Raw genomic sequence first — 17,901 nt, 5'->3', positions numbered from 1 at the left:
CAAAAGATACACTGGTGTAATTCTAGATAGAATCAGCATGCATTTAGCTAATGCAGTGTTTCTCAAATGGAAGTCCTCCAGATATTTTGCCCTTGAAACTCAGAGGTCTCAACCAACCTGCATAATTCTGGCAGTTTGAAGTCTGCAACATCTCAAGGAAATATTTGGGCGATGAAGTTAGTGGGTTCTGGTTTGTTTCTGGAATGCTATTGGACCACTATGGTGGTAGATGCAGCAGTTGTGCTAGTGTCTGACTCCCATAAAGACGTATACAAAAGGTAAAGGTTTTCCCGACATTAAGTCTGACTCTGGGTTGGTGCTTATTTCCATATCTGAGCCAAAGAGCCGGTGTTGTCCATAGACACCTAGGTGTCAATCGCAATATCTATTGATCTACTCACATTTGCATGTTTTTGAACTGCTAGGTTGGCAGAAGCTGGGGCTAATAGAGGGAGCTCACTCCACTCCCTGGATTCGAACCGCCGACCTTTCAGTCAGCAAATTCAGCTGTTTAATAATAATAATAAATAAAACTTTATTTATAACCCGCCACCATCTCCCCGTGGGGACTCAGGGCGGCTTACATGGGGCAGAGGCCCAAACAACATAAGGACAAAATGTAAGCAACATAATACAATCACAATATAAAACAGATAAAACAGTAATGCAATATATCAATTAAAACAACAATACAGGATAAAAAATTACATTAAAAACACATAAAAGGCAAGACCATAATAAATACAGGATATATTATTAAAAACCCTCTGGGGCTGATTAATTAATGACTGTATCTCCGAAGGCCTGCTGAAACATCCAAGTCTTAAGTTGTTTCCTGAAGGAAGATAGAGAGGGAGCCAACCCTCTGTTTAACCTTCTGCGCCACCGGGGAGCCTATAAAGATGTATATACAGTGCCTATTTCTATAGATTTCCAAACCATGCCCAAATGAGCAGTGAGTGTTGTGCCCTCTCTTCTTGACCAATTAGATAGTTGAAGGGTTTTCAGGTTATGGTGAACCCTTGGTATCTATTGGGCCCACTGCCACTCCCTCTGTGGGTACCAAAATCTATGGATGCACAAATCCTATTATACACAGTGGTATAGTAACATTGTGTCTCACATAAAATGGCAAAAACAAGGTTTGCTTTTGGGGTTCTTTTTTAATACAGGTATTTTCAAGCAGCAGGGGATGGAATATATGGATGCAGAATCCATGGATACAGAAGGCCAATGTTTTTAAAAAAAATATTATTCTGCTCATCCTTGTCCCCACACCCAATGATGAGCAATGGGAAGCTGCCACCTTGGCAGGGGGACTTTCCATGTTGCTGCCACTAGGATTCCTTTCCCTTACAGTGTGAGAGTGCCATGTCTTCTGCTGCATTGGTGCTCAAGAGGATCGTTATGTGTACAATACCACACTGGACAAGTGTTATGCTCATAGCTATGCAATGTTCAGGGAACTTAAGGACACAAAAACAACAGGTTCAAACAATCTAGCACAACGTGAACTGGGATATGAAGGAAAGAAACCAAATGATGCTATCATGTAAAAGTCAAAGGAGAACTCAAAACACATTTTAAGGTAAGCCTTATTGGCAGTGCAGTTTGTAGGGCTGTCTCTACAAGCTGAGATGAAAGACGGATATTCAGCAAGGAAGAAGGAAAAGAGGAAAAACTTGTTACAGGTGGATAGATTCAAAGAAGCCATGAGCCCAGCTTGCAAAAACGTAGCCAGTCTGTTGGTAATAGGGAGACTTAAGAGGACTCCACCGTAAGTTCAAGTTGGTTTGACAGCAGTTAAGATCAACATGTTATCATAGTTGACATTTCACAGGAATTGAAGGAAAAATATTTTTAGAATTTAAAACATGAGGTTGTTGGAAATATCAACCTCCCAAGCTTTTTGCTATTTGTTAATGTATATATTTGCTAATCTATATTCTATGTGTATGTTGATTTGCCAGTTTGACTGAATCTCTTTGGCATGGGAGGGGTTATAGACATGTGAGTATACTGGGTATGTTCAGACTCGGGACTCCATTTTATATTGAGTCTGTTATCTACCTCAGTGGAGATGGATGCATGTTGCTGTTAGGACTTCAGTACAGAAGTGAGTACAACTATACCTAAAGACCATGGACTATTAAGAATGATACTGTGTACTCAACACAGAGAAAACGACGTCCTATCTATAACTGAACTTTAAATAAGAAATGTGTCTGCATGGTGAATTAATACAAGATGTTTGTAAGTAAACAAGATATGTTATTTTCCAAAGACTGGTTTTGTTTTTTATCTCTGAGTGCATATTTTAAACTAAGAGGTTTCAAGGGAGTGTATATCTTTTGGGCAAACTGCAACTGCAACTTCAAAGAAACAATCATTTTCTGCAAACCAAATATATTTTGTAGTGGCATGTCTTTGTCCTTGGCAGTTCGAAGACATGGTTCTTCAGTTTAACAGCTGAGTTACATGAATGCTTATGAATATCACTTGTTCAAAGGGTTGACTTCTAACAAGATCATGCTTTTCTTTACTAGTGGTTTTCAAAAGGTGGTCTCCACATGTTCATGGAGATTAACATTTGCCAAATGGACATGACATCATTTTTCCTTTTCAACAAGGTTATGATTGCCATTTATTTCCAAAGAGATATCTGCCCAGTGACTGGGTGCAGTTATTTCCAATAAAGATTAACAAAGTTAATGGCAATGGAACAGGCAAGATAATAAAAATGTGCAAATGGCAGTTCCATTAGACATCAATGGCTGTAGGTACCTATTTCAGCTTCATCAGAATTTACTATTATTTCCTTTTTCAATGCCATTTGACTCTCACAGAAGAGAGGAGGGGAGAGGAATCTCTAAGCTGGTGAATATTTAGAGCTGCTCACCCCTTGGAGGTGGAAGGTATTTCTTTGTGCCCTTCTAGCCTTTACAGTTTGGAAGGTGAGTGGTATTTGAAAAAATCACTGGCATAAAACCTGCAAATGGTAGTGTCTAATGATAAAGAAAAACAAGTGTCACCCAACAATTCAAAGCTTTTAATCATATATATTTCATGTGACCATCAAACACTGCAATTGGCAGCAACAAACCCATGCAAACTTTGCTAACCTTGGCAGTGGTACAGATTCTATCACTATTTATGCACATACAAATACAAACTCTTCCATCCCCTTCTGGAAGTTTCAAGAAATGAACATAGAAAACCAATGAGTGGCATCTTCCTTGTGAACCCGGTGGAGATACCATTTTTCATTGCCTCTTGACATAGGCATGTAGTAGTCCAAAGAGAAAGCGGGATGGCCACTTCTTGTGTGGTGAACATGAAATGCAGCATGATTCTCGGAAAGACTTCAGTCTGATCTTTGCCAATGTAAACTAGACTTTGTTCTAAAGTGGCTTGTGCTTATGTTTTCTCTCAATGCAACTGTGTCCTGCCAATTTCCATCATTTACCTGATTGCTTACAGAGTCACAGGAGAACACCTCAGCCTGGAGGCTTTCAGATCAGTTGGCAACTCCACCCAGAAGAAAGACCAGAGCAGTGTAACCTGCCTATATATATGGAAAGCAGGTGTAGTTTTCAGTTAATGCCCTGCTAGCCACCTAACAAAGAGCTACAGCCATGAAGGCTGTCAGAAGGCACTTAAGACAAAAGCAAGCCTTATTTCGTTCATTTTCTGTAAAAAAAAAACATAAATAAAACTAAGTTTCTTCTGCTCTATGCTTAATCTCTGAGATTAACAGCTCACAGAAATGTCACCCAGGAATTTCACAGGCAGCAGGCACAGCAGCTCAAGGGACAGAAGAATGCACAATGGTGAAGTTACAAGTTTCCTGAAACACCCCAGAGATTGCAACAGAGCAGTCTGGTCATGCAGATGAACTCACATCTGCAAATCTGTTGGGAGATGGGGTAGAAAGGCCTGGGTGGAAGTGATCACTGCAGAAGAATTGGCAAGTTAAATACCCCCTGCTTCTAATCATTCCTTCCCAAAAGGGGGTGGCATTTTTGTCACATATCCAGGATGTAGTTCCGTTCAAATGCATACTTTCAGGAATATACTAAAAGGCAAAACACAATTCATGGTCCACCCTATGCCACTGTGTTTCTTGATATTGTGGGAATAACACAGTTGTTCTAATATGTCATGCAACCCTTTTGAAATTGAACATGTTCCCTTCAATCTGATTCAGAATGTAATACATGGCATAGCTCCACCTACCTTGAATTCATGCCGGCCTTCCCATCTTTTCTTTACCCCCATAATTACTCTTAACAATTTTAGTCTGTTAATCTCTAAAAAGGCACAGTAGGATCATAATTGGCAAGAAAGTTCAAGCAATAAAAGCCAAATGGCCTGCTCGTTTCAATCATTCTCATTGAGTGTCTTTATTTCTTTTAGAAAGGAGAGGGGCAGCCCTTGAGTGTGATGTTATTTTCTGAAAGTAATAAGATACTCTGGATAAGCCTGAGCATCAGAAAATATAACAAACATGGATGGATTGTTTACGTCGTCAGTCACGCTATCGTACAGGTCAAACCCTACTGTGTTTTTTGGTGGTGGAGTAATTAATCCATGCTTTCCAACACAATACACCCCAGTGAGAACCCGAGCTAGGTATACGTATTTTCTACCATTGCTGTCTGGTTTAGAATATGTGTCACGTGCAGAATAATGTGCATTTACGGCAAAGTAAGTCCCATTTCCAATTGCTGCAGCTGAAACCACAAAAAGAATTGAGAGCGTTAGAAAGTATTAACAAATAAGTCTAGAAACAAATAAAAAATACTATTGTAAATAGTTTGTGAAATCAATTACTTAAGAAAGGACAGCTGCCAAATAAACTGCCTGAGCAGATCCTTTGTAAACTAGCTAGTCAGTTCAGTAAAGTGGGGGGAAAACAAACATGAGCACCAAAAATTACATTTTTTTCATTAATTCTGAATTCATAATAAAACTGATGGAACAATAAACTTAAGGTCCCAAATCTGAGAAACAGGAAAACAAGGCACAAAATAAGGCAGAAAATGGAAAAGCTACCATAGTTTGATCTGGCGGGAAGAAACTAGTACAGTGTTTCTCAACCTGTGGGTCCCCAGGTGTTTTGGCCTACAACTCCCAGAAACCCCAGCCAGTTTACCAGCTGTTAGGATTTCTGGGAGTTGAGAGCCAAAACATCTGGGGACTCAAAGGTTGAGAACCACTGACTTAGTATGTTCTACCCCCCCAAAAGTATATCCATGATTTTGAGGGACATTATAAAATTACTTCATATATAGGCAAGCTGTAATCCTGTAGACAGGTACCTGGTAATAGTTTCAATGAGAAATGAGTGCACCTAGTGTCTGAGACAATGAATGACTACTGTCTGCTAAACACTAGAGAGTAATTCATCTTTTTAGACACCATTACAGCTCATGGTATTTGGTGCAATTGTTAAAATACAATAACTAAAAACAAGAGTGAAGCCTATTCTATATAGTGGGGAGTGATCACATAAAGCATCCTGCTCCAAATGACTGTAAGATGGGCTTCAGCTGCATGGGGCACCATTTGGAGAGTGTCTACAGATGGCTAGAGATCTAAGTAAACATGTGCATGCTCTCTCCATGGGGCTGCCTTTGAAGATAGTTTGGAAGCTTCAACTGGTTCAGAGATCGGCTGCCAGATTACTAAACAGGAGCTCCGTACAGGGAGAGATCCATTCCCATGTTGCGGCAACTCCACTGGTTGCCGGTCTGCTTCCAGGCTAAATACAAAGTAAAGTGCTGGTTATTATATTTAAAGCCCCAAACAGCTCAGGTCCAGGCTACTTGACTGATCACATCTCCTCTTACAAACCAGCCTGGGCACTGCAGTCAGTGGAGGAGGCCCTTCTCTCGGTCCCACCCTCATCTCAAGTAAGCCTGGTGGGAATGAGAGAGAAGGCCTTTTTTGTGGTCACTCCCCACCCCTGGAACTCCCTTCCTAAAGAAATAAAGCTGCCCCCTCCCTCCTCTCTTTCAGAAAACAACTGAAGACCTACTTCAAAATAATTAAAGTAATTGTTTTAATGTGATGATAACTGATTTTAGTGTTTATGAATATATATAGTTTATTTTATGTTCCGGCATTTAATGTTTGCCGTATATATGTTGTGCTCCACCCTGAGTCCCCTTCAGGGTGAGAAGGGAAGAATATAAATGTTTCAAATAAATAAATAAATAAATAAATAATACTTCTGCTCACTAGCATATGGAGAAGAGGAACATTAGACAATTAGTGACCACTTCCAGACCCTGGTTGAGAACTATTTTGTATCTGGGCCCTGCTAGTCTATGTTAGTCCAATTTACTACCATAGGCCACACAACCAATCCAAACAACTTTGTGAATTCCAATTGGCTTCTGTAAATTAATGTGAAAGTTTTTTCAGATTTTTTGTCATTATATAATGTCTTTGTCTGACAATGTTGGTTTAATTCACTGATGTTAGGTTTAATCTGATGTTAGATTTTAATTGCTGTTTTCGTATGTGGAGTTTTTCTGGGATTCTATGTTGGTATTTGTCGGTTTTTGTGAAGGCATTGAATGTTTGCCGTTGTATGTTGGAATCCGTCCTGAGTCTCTTTGGGGAGATAGGGCGGAATAGAAATAAAGATGATGATGATGATGATGATGCTTATTATTATTATTATTATTATTATTATTTTATTGACACAAAGACATAGTATGAGACAGCAAACAAGATACAGTAGAGTCTCACTTATCCAAGCTTCACTTATCCAATGTTCTGTATTATCCAACGCCTCTGCCTTTTAGTAGTCAATGTTTTTGTAGTAAATGTTGCAATGTTTTGGTGCTAAATTCGTAAATACAGTAATTACTACATAATATTACTGTGTATTGAAATGCTTTTTCTGTCAATTTGTTGTAAAACATTATATTTTGGTGCTTAATTTGTAAAATCATAATGTAATTTTATGTTTAATAGGCTTTTTCTTAATCCCTCCTTATTATCCAACATTTTTGCTTATCCAATGTTCTGCCAGCCCGTTTATGTTGGATAAGTGAGATTCTACTGTATATATCCTGGATTTCGTATCACAAAATCACAAGTCAAACACTTCCCAAGTGTTAAGGACTGTGTGATGTATTTTCGGATGATGCGTGCAGATCCCAGTAAGGTGGCCTTTTGCAGTTGACAGACTGTATTATTATTATTATTATTGACACAAGAACATAGTATGACACAGCAAACAAGATAGATATCCTGGATTTCATATCACAAAATCACAAATCAAACACTTCCCAAGCGTTTAGGACTGTGCAATGTATTTTCGGATTATTATTATTATTATCATAATTATTATTATTTTTAGTTTGGCCAGTTATAAAGTCAGGAGACAAGAACCAGGCCTTTGGATCTAAGTGAAGAAAAGGTAGTATATGATGTAACTTAACAAGTTTCTGATGAACTTACCATTCTTTCCAGCGTAACTGCGATTAAATCCAGTATGGTTAATTGGGGTCACTGTGGAATCAGGAGTTCCATGGAACAGAATCTTTTCATTGTTTGTCTGGCCGTTCTTTTTATCTAGCTCTTGTTTTTTCACTTGATAGGACTGCCAGAGGAAAGGATTCTGTACCCTTTCGATCTAAAAGGGTTGAAAATACAAAGGCAATATTCAGAAGAAATGATAAAAACGGAACAAAATGAATAGTTATAAAAATGGACTATACTCTTAGAACATGAAAGGGCTGAGAACATACATCCACTCCTTCAGTCACTCCAATATGTAATGAATACAGTGATTATAGGAATCAGAGTTAGAAGAGACCACAAGGGCCATTAATTCAAACCTCATTCTGTCATGCATTTTAAATCAGCAACTGTAGGAAAGAACAGGAACATTCTTGACATCACAATGTTTTTTGTGATCCATCATTCATCACATCAAGTTTTTTAAAAGCCCTCCTCCAACTTAGTATTCTATAAATTATAAACAACAGCACCCTCATAATATGTCGTTTGAAAAGTGTGTTGTCTACTTCACCTTTTGTATTTTGCTCGTAGGGCACCCATGCCGGAACCTATTTTCAACATCCTGATATTCTTGAGTAGCCTGCTGCAGCAAAACCAATTTCACACTGAGCCCCTTCATATCTTCCCACTGCTTGGGAAGTGCTACTTTACCTGCAAAGTAAATATTGCGTTAATACTATTTCTATGCTTAAAAATGAGAACTGTGGCTATGAACAAAGTTTCATCATTGCTGAAGCTGTGCAATTATGATTATGGAGGCCTCCGGAACAAAATTGCTCAGCTCCAGTGATGATGGTCCCTGTGGTCAAAGTTTTATATGCTTTGAAGAAACATATAAGGCAGACAGCAGTGATTACAAGATAACATGAGCCAAGAAGCAGCATAGAGGGCAACATTGCTGAATATAGCAATTTGAGTGTGTTAGCAATTATCCAATCTCAGATGACTAAATAAACTGTCACTCTGATGATGTTGCTTTCTCCTAAGCACGACTCAGATCCATTCATCCCAAGCACAGACAAAATACTAGTATGTATGATCTTTGCCACCATCAAGTTATTATCCCTGATTTAGACTTTGAGGTGTAATTTAGATCATCAACTCTAGGTTAACAAAGGGTTAATCTCCAGATTATACAAATACATATTGAACTACAACATGGAAGACAACAGAGACAAAACAGTAATGATGTCCTGGGCTAATGACCTAGGTCAGTGGTTCTCAACCGGTGGGTCTCCAGATGTTTTGGCTTTCAACTCCCAAAAATCCTAAGAACTGGTAAATTGGCTGGGAATTCTGGGAGTTGTAGGCCAAAACACCTGGGGACCCACAGGTTGAGAACCACTGACCTAGGTAGAGCAACAGAATTGAATAATAAGGAATACCTATGGAATAAAGAATTCAAGGGGCCCCTGGTGGCACAGTATGTTAAAGCGCAGAGCTGCTGAACTTGCGGACCAAAAGGTCCCAGGTTCAAATCCTGGGAGCGGAATGAGCGCCCGCTGTTAGCCCAGCTCCTGCCAACCTAGCAGTTCGAAAACATGCAAATGTGAGTAGATCAATAGGTACCACTCTGACGGGAAGGTAACGGTGCTCAATGCAGTCATGCCAGCCACATGACCTTGGAGGTGTTTATGGACAACGCCAGCTCTTCGGCTTAGAAATTGAGATGAGCACCAATCCCCAGAGTTGGTCACGACTGGACTTAACGTCAGGGAAAACCTTTACCTTTACCTTTTTTTAAAGAATTCAAATTTATGCTATCTGGATCAATTAGGGAGAGTCGATATATAGTGTTTTATAGATGCTACATCACCCCAGCAACATTGGCAAAAATAGACAAATCACAACAAGGTATTTGCTGGAGGTGTAGGAAACAGAAAGGGACATTCTTCCATATATGGTGGACCTGTGAGACCACACAGGCATTTTGAGATAAGGTAACTAAAGAGACAAATACAATGCTACATAATAAGATTTTAAAAAGGCCCAGGATTGTGTCTATTAGGTTTACATAGAGAAAACAATAATCAAAAGGACCAAGAAATATAACAATATAGCTTTGCCGCAGCAAGATTACCCATAGCCAATGACTGGAAAGGGGGGAAAAGTTTAACTAAAAAGGATTGGAGTGAAAGAACGTGGGGATATATGCTAATGGTCAAACTAACGAACAATAGTAGGAACAAAAGTAATGAGGACTTTATGGGAAAATGGAGGTTGGCTATGGTATATATAAATGGAGAGTCAGTGACATAGAGGATCTCTATTAGGAATTTAGGATTACTATGATCAAGTATAAATTGGCCTAAAGCCTTCATAGTGCTTCAGAGGCAGAAGTCATGGTGAAGGGTGCACGGGAGTGGGGAAGAGGTTTTATTTTTTGTGGGATAGGGGTTTCGGGTGTGTGTATGGTCTGTAATACGTTGTGTTGTTGTTTGAATGTTATGGTGAACGTATTAAAAAATTAAATGAGAAGAAAGTAAGACTGAGAATAGTGGATAACATATAGAAATAGCAAGACTAAATTATTTATGTTAAGTTACTGGTATTAATATGCATTCAATGTCAGAAATAACTGGTTGATTGATTAATGTACATATGCATGTATATATCAAAATTATTGTTACTTGATTCTATCTGCTATGATCTGTCGCTCTGTTATGTACCACAATTATAATAAACTTTTACCAAAACCAAAAAAATTCTGCCATGCCACAGTCCACCAAAAGTGCAGACTGGATGTTTGTGTCATTATGTTTCAACAGAACTATGTATAAATAGTAGTTTCTCCATTCTGCCCCCACCCAAGGGCTTGCTAAGGTCTTAATCTGAACCACAGATCCAATCACTGGGACCGCTGAGATTGTTAAAAAAAAGCCCCCAAAAAACACTAGAAAAACGAACATTGGAAAACATGTACTGAACAATAGGTCACTCGAATTCTCATGCACAACTTCCATGACATGAAGAATGAACAGGCATGCTGATGCGCACTGTTCAACTGCTTTTTGATTCATTTAGCTGTTCCAAGTGCAGCAAGAGTAACCAATGAGCATGCTGCCAGAATCCTCTTCAAACATAACAAGATGGGGTCCCACGGATCCCTACTTTGAAATCTCATAGAAATATATCCATTATGTAAACCTTGCACTTTAAATTCTGGATTTACTCTTAGTCTTGCCCTCTCTCTACCTGTAGACTGCTTTATCGATATATATTTTTTAAATGATAGACATAGTTCATGTACTCAACAAAAACAAGGGGAAAGAGTTCTTTACTTGCCTATTACCCAATAAAATTGACCAGGATCCCTTTTTACACAGCTGTAGGACAATTATTCCACTGTTATCTGATATGGCTATACCATCCTGGATAGTGTAAGTTCCCAGGGCAGTACAGCTCTCGTTACCTGAAAATGCCCTTCATTAAACTGCAAATCCCAGGATGTAGCAAACCATAGCAGCTCAAGTGGAATCATATTACTATAACTATGTAAGGCAAATGGATCCCTAAACAGACATAAATATAGCTGTACAACCTTTCCATTTTTGCAAAAGAATTAAAGGAAACGAGGATACTGAGCTAACAGGGAGGCAAATGGAGGAATCATTTAAAACACTTTAAGGCTTTGTGAATTTTGGTGGAGGGAAATGTTATAGTGAGGTCACATCAACTAACCAACTATGCACTACTCAAGACCTTAAAGAGCTAAACCCCATATTACCTTCTCCTTTGGCAATGCGCTTAATGGAAAGAGTTTTTCCATGACCTTGAGCGTTCATATTTATCATGTCTACCACGTATGTCTTCCCATTAATTTGGACATTGACATTCATCTTGTTGCTGATCTTGGCATCTTCTAAATGGAGATTTGGTAGCATTTCAAAAGGTCTGTATACATCCCCATCTTTGCAGTACTGCCACTCAACCAAATTTTTGGCGAGCTCTGCCTTGGATCTCTCTTCCCGTTCCTCTTTCTTCTTTTTAATCAGCTTCTGAATTTCTGTGGAGGCAGTCAGGACATCACGGGGTATGCCAGACACCAGAATGGAAGGAGGAGACTGATTCTTCTTTAGCTCGATGGCAATGTGTAATCTTTTCTGGAGGTCATTCAGTTTCTGAATTTCGGCATTGTCAAACATGTCAATCAATTCATCATCAATTAGGTTTTCTGACTGTTCCTGGAGTATCATTTTTTTAAGCCAGGCCTCAGCCCCTTCGACTTTTTGTCTGTCTTCCCCACAGATTTCAAACACAGCAACCTCAACCTTCTTTTCTAAAACTAAGAGGCGTTTCTTTTCAGGAGGTGGTTTTTTCTCAGTAAAAAGGGCTGCAAATAAAACAAGAAATACATTAAAAAAACACAGTAAAGGAATGTGGTCAGCAGAACAAAAAGGTGAGAATAACCCTTACTTACATTTTAGCCTTGAAAAAAACGATCCTCCAGATTGCGTGCTGGGCAATGGAGCACCTTCTCTTTGTTTCATAGAGGCATAAAAAGCACTTAGCATATTTTGCTGAAAAATAACAATCTTAATGGTTTTTAAATGCTGGGGCGATTCTTTGCCTATGAAATCAGCAAATGCTCCAATCATTTCATCAGCTGCATCTTCAGGAGCCCTCCCTGACTGACCTGCATCAAGTACGACATGAGAGAAAAACAAAAGTATTACAAATACAGTCAGCACTATTATACATGTTAGGTAAGGTAAAGGTTTCCCTTTAGTGTCCAACTCTAGGGTGTGATGCTCATCTCCATTTCTAAGTCAAAGAGTCGGTGTTGTCCGGAGACACCTCCAAGGTCACGTGGCTGGCATGACTGCCTGGAGCGCCATTACCTGCCTGCCAGAGCATTTGCATGTTTTCAAACTGCTAGTTTGACAGAAGCTGGGGCTAACAGCGGGAGCTCACTCCGCTCCCCGGATTCAAACCACCAACCTTTCGGTCAGTAAGTTCAGCAGCTCAGCAGTTTAACCCACTGCACCACTGTGTGCTCCATTTCACATGTTACCTCTAAAAAGTAGGCGTTCTCAACTTGCAGCCTCCTTAGTGATTTCCTCCCCCTCCCATTACCCTGATCACTGCCATATTGACAGCGGGTGAAAAGAACTGCAGCACCACACTGGGACAGCCATTAGTCTCCCAACTTTCATTAGAAAAATATGCAGCCAGTCTTTATGCAGGTTATTTAAAAGCCCTGAAGAATGACTACAGAAGAAGACTAACAGATATTATAGGTCTGGCCAAATGAATTTCTGGCAATTGTAGTTTGGTGGGGAAAACTTCCCTGACCTGCATTTCCAAAGATATCCTAAAAATGCTCCTGCTCCTTACCAATGGGGTGAGAGCAATTGCAAGGAGCAAGGAGCAACTGGACAATGGAAAATAATAATAATAATAATAATAATAATAATAATAATAATAATAATAAAGAATAAAGAATACGCACAAAGGGTCAGAAAAATTATCAAATGCAAGCTCAATGGAGGCAACACCATCAAGGCCATAAACACCTGGGCCATATCTGTCATAAGATATACTGCTGGCATTATAAACTGGACACAGGAGGAACTGGACAATTTGGACAGAAAACCAAGAAAACTCATGACCATTCATCATTCACTGCACCCTCACAGTGATGTTGACTGGCTATATCTGCCTAGAAGATCAGGGGGCAGAGGACTCTTACAAGTAAAACAAGCAGTCAAAGAAGAAGAACATGCCCTGGCAGAATATGTAAAGCAAAGTGAAGAACCTGCTTTGATTTTTTTCTGATTTTTGACAACCAGAAACTCCTCAAAGCAGAGCAGACAAAAAAACCAGTACACGAAAACCACACTACAAACTAGAGCTGACAGCTGGCACAACAAAACATTGCATGGAAAGTTCCTTGTCAAAATTGAATGAAAAGCTGATAAGGAGAAGACCTGACTATGGCTCACGAATGGGACATTGAAGAAGGAAACAGAAGGCCTGATCCATGCAGCCCAGGAGCAAGCCATCAGAACAACTGCAATTAAGGCCAAGATCGAAAAATCAGCTGATGACCCAAAATGCAGACTGTGCAAGGAAGCTGACAAAACCACTGATCATATCCTCAGCTGCTGTAAGAAAATCGCACAGACAGACTACAAACAGAGGCACAACTATGTGGCCCAAATGATTCATTGGAACTTATGCCTCAAGTACCACCTGCCACCAGTAAAGAACTGGTGGGATCACAAACCTGCAAAAGTACAGTAGAGTCTTACTTATCCAAGCCTCGCTTATCCATGCTTCTGGATAATCCAAGCCATTTTTGTAGTCAATGTTTTCAATATATCATGATATTTTGGTGCTAAATTCGTAAATACAGTAATTACAACATAGCATTATTGCGTATTGAACTACTTTTTCTGTCAAATTTGTTGTATAACATGATGTTTTGGCACTTAATTTGTAAAATCATAACCTAATTTTATGTTTAATAGGCTTTTCCTTAATCCCTCCTTATTATCCAAGATATTCGCTTATCCAAGCTTCTGCTGGCCCGTTTAGCTTGGATAAGTGAGACTCTACTGTATTGGAAAATGAACACGCAAAGATACTGTGGGACTTCCAAATCCAGACTGACAAAGTTCTGGAACACAACACACCAGACATCACAGTTGTGGAAAAGAAAAAGGTGTCGCCATACCAGGTGACAGTCGAATTGATGAAAAACAATAGGAAAAACTCAGCCGCTATCAGGACCTCAAGATTGAACTTCAAAGACTCTGGCAGAGTCCCATTGGGTGCCGTGCCAAAAGATCTCAGCCGGCATTTAGAAACAATAGACATCGACAAAATTACGATCTGCCAACTGGAAAAGGCCACCCTACTGGGATCTGCGCGCATCATCCGAAAATACATCACACAGTCCTAGACATTTGGGAAGTGTTTGACTTGTGATTTTGTGATACGAAATCCAGCATATCTATCTTGTTTGCTGTGTCAGACCATGTCATTATGTCAATAATAATAATAATAATAAGAAGAAGACAACTTTATTTATATTTCGCCTTATCTCCCCGGACTCGGGGTGGAGTCTAAACATAAAAAGCAAACATTCAATGCCCGAACACAACTATACACCTATAATAACAAAAATTGACAACCCAACATATAAAAGACAATGTTATCATCTGGCCGCACATCCTCATTATTTTTTCAGACCAGCTACATCTTCTTTCCCTAAATTTTCTCCCCCTCCCAACCTCATTAGGAAAAAGGAACTGTAGTGGTCCTACAGAGAGCAAACCTCTGCAGGACCACTGTGAAACCTAAGAGGGCAAGCAGGGAGCAAATGGAACTGTACAGGCAGCGTGTTACACCACAAATACACAACAACAGTATAATACAGCAGCCAAAAAGTCAATGTAATCCTAGGTTGCATCAATAGAAGAACAGTGTTCAGACGAAGAGAAGTCCAAAGTCTCACTGTATTCTGTTTAGTGGTAAGACGTCTCCTGGAATAGTGTGCCCAGTTCTGGGCACCACAATTCAAGGATACTGACAAGCTGGATTGCATCCAGAAAAGGTCAACTAAAATGATCAAAGGTTTGGAAGCCAAGCTCTATGAGGAGCAGCTTAAGGAGCTAGGTATATTTAGCCTGCAGAAGAAGAGGCTGAGAAGGGACAAGATAACCATATCTAAAGACAATTGTATATCACATTGTGAAGGAGGCAAGCTTGTTTTCTGCTGTTTTGGAGACTAGGACACAAAGCAATGGATTGTTAATATTTCACATAAAGATTAAGAAGAACTTCCTGATAGCAAGAACTGTTCCACACTGGAACATGGTGCCTCCTTCCCTAATGAAAAAGATATCCTGGACTTGCCGGTGCTACTCTAAATAAAATACAAACCTGTTCCAATTGCAGGGAAGGCAACCGAGGTGTATTTCCTGGCTTCACACTCCCGAAGGACTTTGAAGACCTGAGTTTTGATATTTGAGTCAGGAGCAAGGTGGATAATTTTCTTACAGATCAGGTTGCCCGCTTGTGTAGTTATAAAGCCATTGTGAGGCTGTGAGGCTAGATAAGAAAACAATGAGAAACTCAGACGTCAAGCCTCTAGCAATGTGAACCTAAATGTCCAGCCACAACATCTCACAACTGAATGAAAAAGATTAGAATATAAAATGTCTTAAGCATACATTTGACATACTGATTCACACATCCCTTTTGAAAAAACAACTAGGAACCATAAAGGCACCAGGCTGAAATCATGAATGTCATAAAGAGTATTTGTTAGTATTATATTTACATTACAGTAAAGTCTCGCTTACCCAACATAAAGGGGCCAACAGAACGATGGATAAGCAAAAATGTTAGATAATAAGGAGAGATTAAGGAAAAGCCTGTTAAATGTCAAATTATATTATGATTTTACAAATTAAGCACCAAAACATCATGTTTTACAACAAATCGACACAAAAAGCAGTTCAATACACGGTAACGTTATGTAGTAATTACTGTATTTACAAATTTAGCACCAAAACATTGCAATGTATTGAGTACAAAAACATTGACTACTACAAGGCAGACTGCGTTGGTTAATACAGAACGTTGGATGAGTGAAGGTTGGATAAGCGCAACTCTACTGTATCAGGAAAAGGAGATGCTTATGCAATTTTCTGTCTTATTTGTCAAAATAACATTCATGGCTTTGAGAATAATGCATCTTGATCTGATTTACTGCTAGACTTCCAAGCATTAAAATGATCTGGGAGGGCACCCTCCCATTAAATGCTTTCCCCAGCACTGAGAAGCCCAGTTATCTTTAATTCTGCAGAAAACGCTTGATATATAATCTAACCCTAATAATTCTGCTTGTTCATTGAGGTGTGTCCTCAAGTTATATTTGACTAATTGTGGCCCTGTGAGACACTGGGTTGTTCTGGCAAGATTTCTTCTTCTGAAGTTGAGATAGTGTGGCTTTCCCAAGGTCACCCAGTAGTCTCTATGGCCGAGTAAGGATTCAAACTGTCTCATCTCCCTCATCTTACTCCCTTGGCTAATTAGAAAAAATGTCTGCATTTCTAAAGAGGTATGAACAGGACAAAGAAGCACAACTACGGGAAGTTCTCCCCCCCCCCCTTCTTGTGTTCATTACCAAGTGCTGCACATTCATTTTCCACTTGAGGTCCTCCACCTTCTAGAATTGCCTTGGAGACACCTTCCAAGAAATTAGTAGAAAACATCTAAGTTACTGATTCAAATAATTAATTTTAAAAGAAACCTATCATCTGTAAAAAGATTACTGACAAATTCTTTGGAATTATACATCAAAATGGCCAGATGACAACATACATTTTGCACTGTAGGGTTTGAGCTGAACTAGTATAGTGAAGGTTGGCTTGAAATAGATATAAAATACATTGCGCAACTGTCTCAATGACCAGCATACACCCACAAATGCCAACAAAATGTTATACATATTAAAATTAATTATATCATCAATAATTACTTTTTTAAATTGTGTCAGAAGCGACTTGGGAACATACGGTAAGTCGCTTTTGGTGTGAGATAATTGGCCGTCTACAGAGACATTGCCCAGGGGACACCCAGATGGTTAGCTGGGAGGCTTTTCTCATGTCCCTGCAAGCTACAGCTGACAGACGTGAGCTCACCCGTTTTTCAGATTTGAATCGGCAACCTTCAAGTCAGCAACCCAACCTTCAGGTTAGCAGTTCAGCCAACACAAGGGTTTAACCCATTGTACCCCCGCGCCTCCTAATAATAATTACTCAATGACATATATTCAGATTCAAAGATAGGTCCAACAAAAATATGTACCTGCTTTGGACTTAAAAAGTTGATCGGATACATTGACAATAACATCTGTAGTTTCCTTTGTAATATCGCCTGTAATTGTTTGGAATTGAACCAGCCCAATCTGCATTTGATTAATTCCTAGAACAGGAGTTGAGACAGGCCCAAAGAAACCTGTAAATAGGGAACGAAATAGCATGATCAAGAAAAGCATTAATCTCTTGATGGGACCTGAACTTAAAGAACTAACTTAACCTCAGGTAGGTGAAATCTATATCTCGTTTGGCCCTAATGGGTAAACAGCTCTGAAATGTATTATTAAAAACAAAGGGCAAGAGAAAGGAGAAGGAGGACTATTAAGCTACAATTGAATCATCACAATTTACCTGCATTTCCCCCATCTGTTTGTGGCACGTTATTAGGAATTCTGCCAGTTAGAGATTCAAATACTTGCGAGAAAGTCTAGAGGGGAAAAATACCAATGTTATTCACTTTGGTGAAAAAAGAACACAATGAAGCCACTCTAACGCTTAAAAATCAATTTGTCAAATATCCCCTTTGATA

At 39.3% G+C, this 17,901-nt stretch overlaps 1 protein-coding gene across 2 annotated transcripts in view; it reads right to left on the bottom strand.

Moving 5' to 3' along the window:
- Positions 1-3,031: 3,031 nt before the first annotated feature.
- Positions 3,032-17,901, bottom strand: part of LOC100555580 (protein mono-ADP-ribosyltransferase PARP14) — a 36,282-nt gene continuing 21,412 nt past the window's right edge. For both annotated transcript variants that reach the window (XM_062974333.1, XM_008109337.3), the window contains exons 9-17: positions 17,724-17,799; positions 17,362-17,511; positions 16,679-16,741; positions 15,430-15,597; positions 11,960-12,175; positions 11,267-11,872; positions 8,051-8,190; positions 7,477-7,651; positions 3,032-4,733 (exon numbers count right to left, since the gene is read on the bottom strand). In XM_062974333.1, the coding sequence (XP_062830403.1) occupies positions 4,447-4,733; positions 7,477-7,651; positions 8,051-8,190; positions 11,267-11,872; positions 11,960-12,175; positions 15,430-15,597; positions 16,679-16,741; positions 17,362-17,511; positions 17,724-17,799 (1,881 nt within the window). In that variant the 3' untranslated portion in view covers positions 3,032-4,446. The remainder of the gene's footprint in view (positions 4,734-7,476; positions 7,652-8,050; positions 8,191-11,266; positions 11,873-11,959; positions 12,176-15,429; positions 15,598-16,678; positions 16,742-17,361; positions 17,512-17,723; positions 17,800-17,901) is intronic.

This window comes from Anolis carolinensis, chromosome 1 (assembly GCF_035594765.1).
Source record: "Anolis carolinensis isolate JA03-04 chromosome 1, rAnoCar3.1.pri, whole genome shotgun sequence".
Taxonomy (NCBI): domain Eukaryota; kingdom Metazoa; phylum Chordata; class Lepidosauria; order Squamata; family Dactyloidae; genus Anolis; species Anolis carolinensis.
The sequence above is the reverse complement of the archived record's forward strand: the minus strand, read 5'-3'. Positions and strand labels throughout refer to the sequence as shown.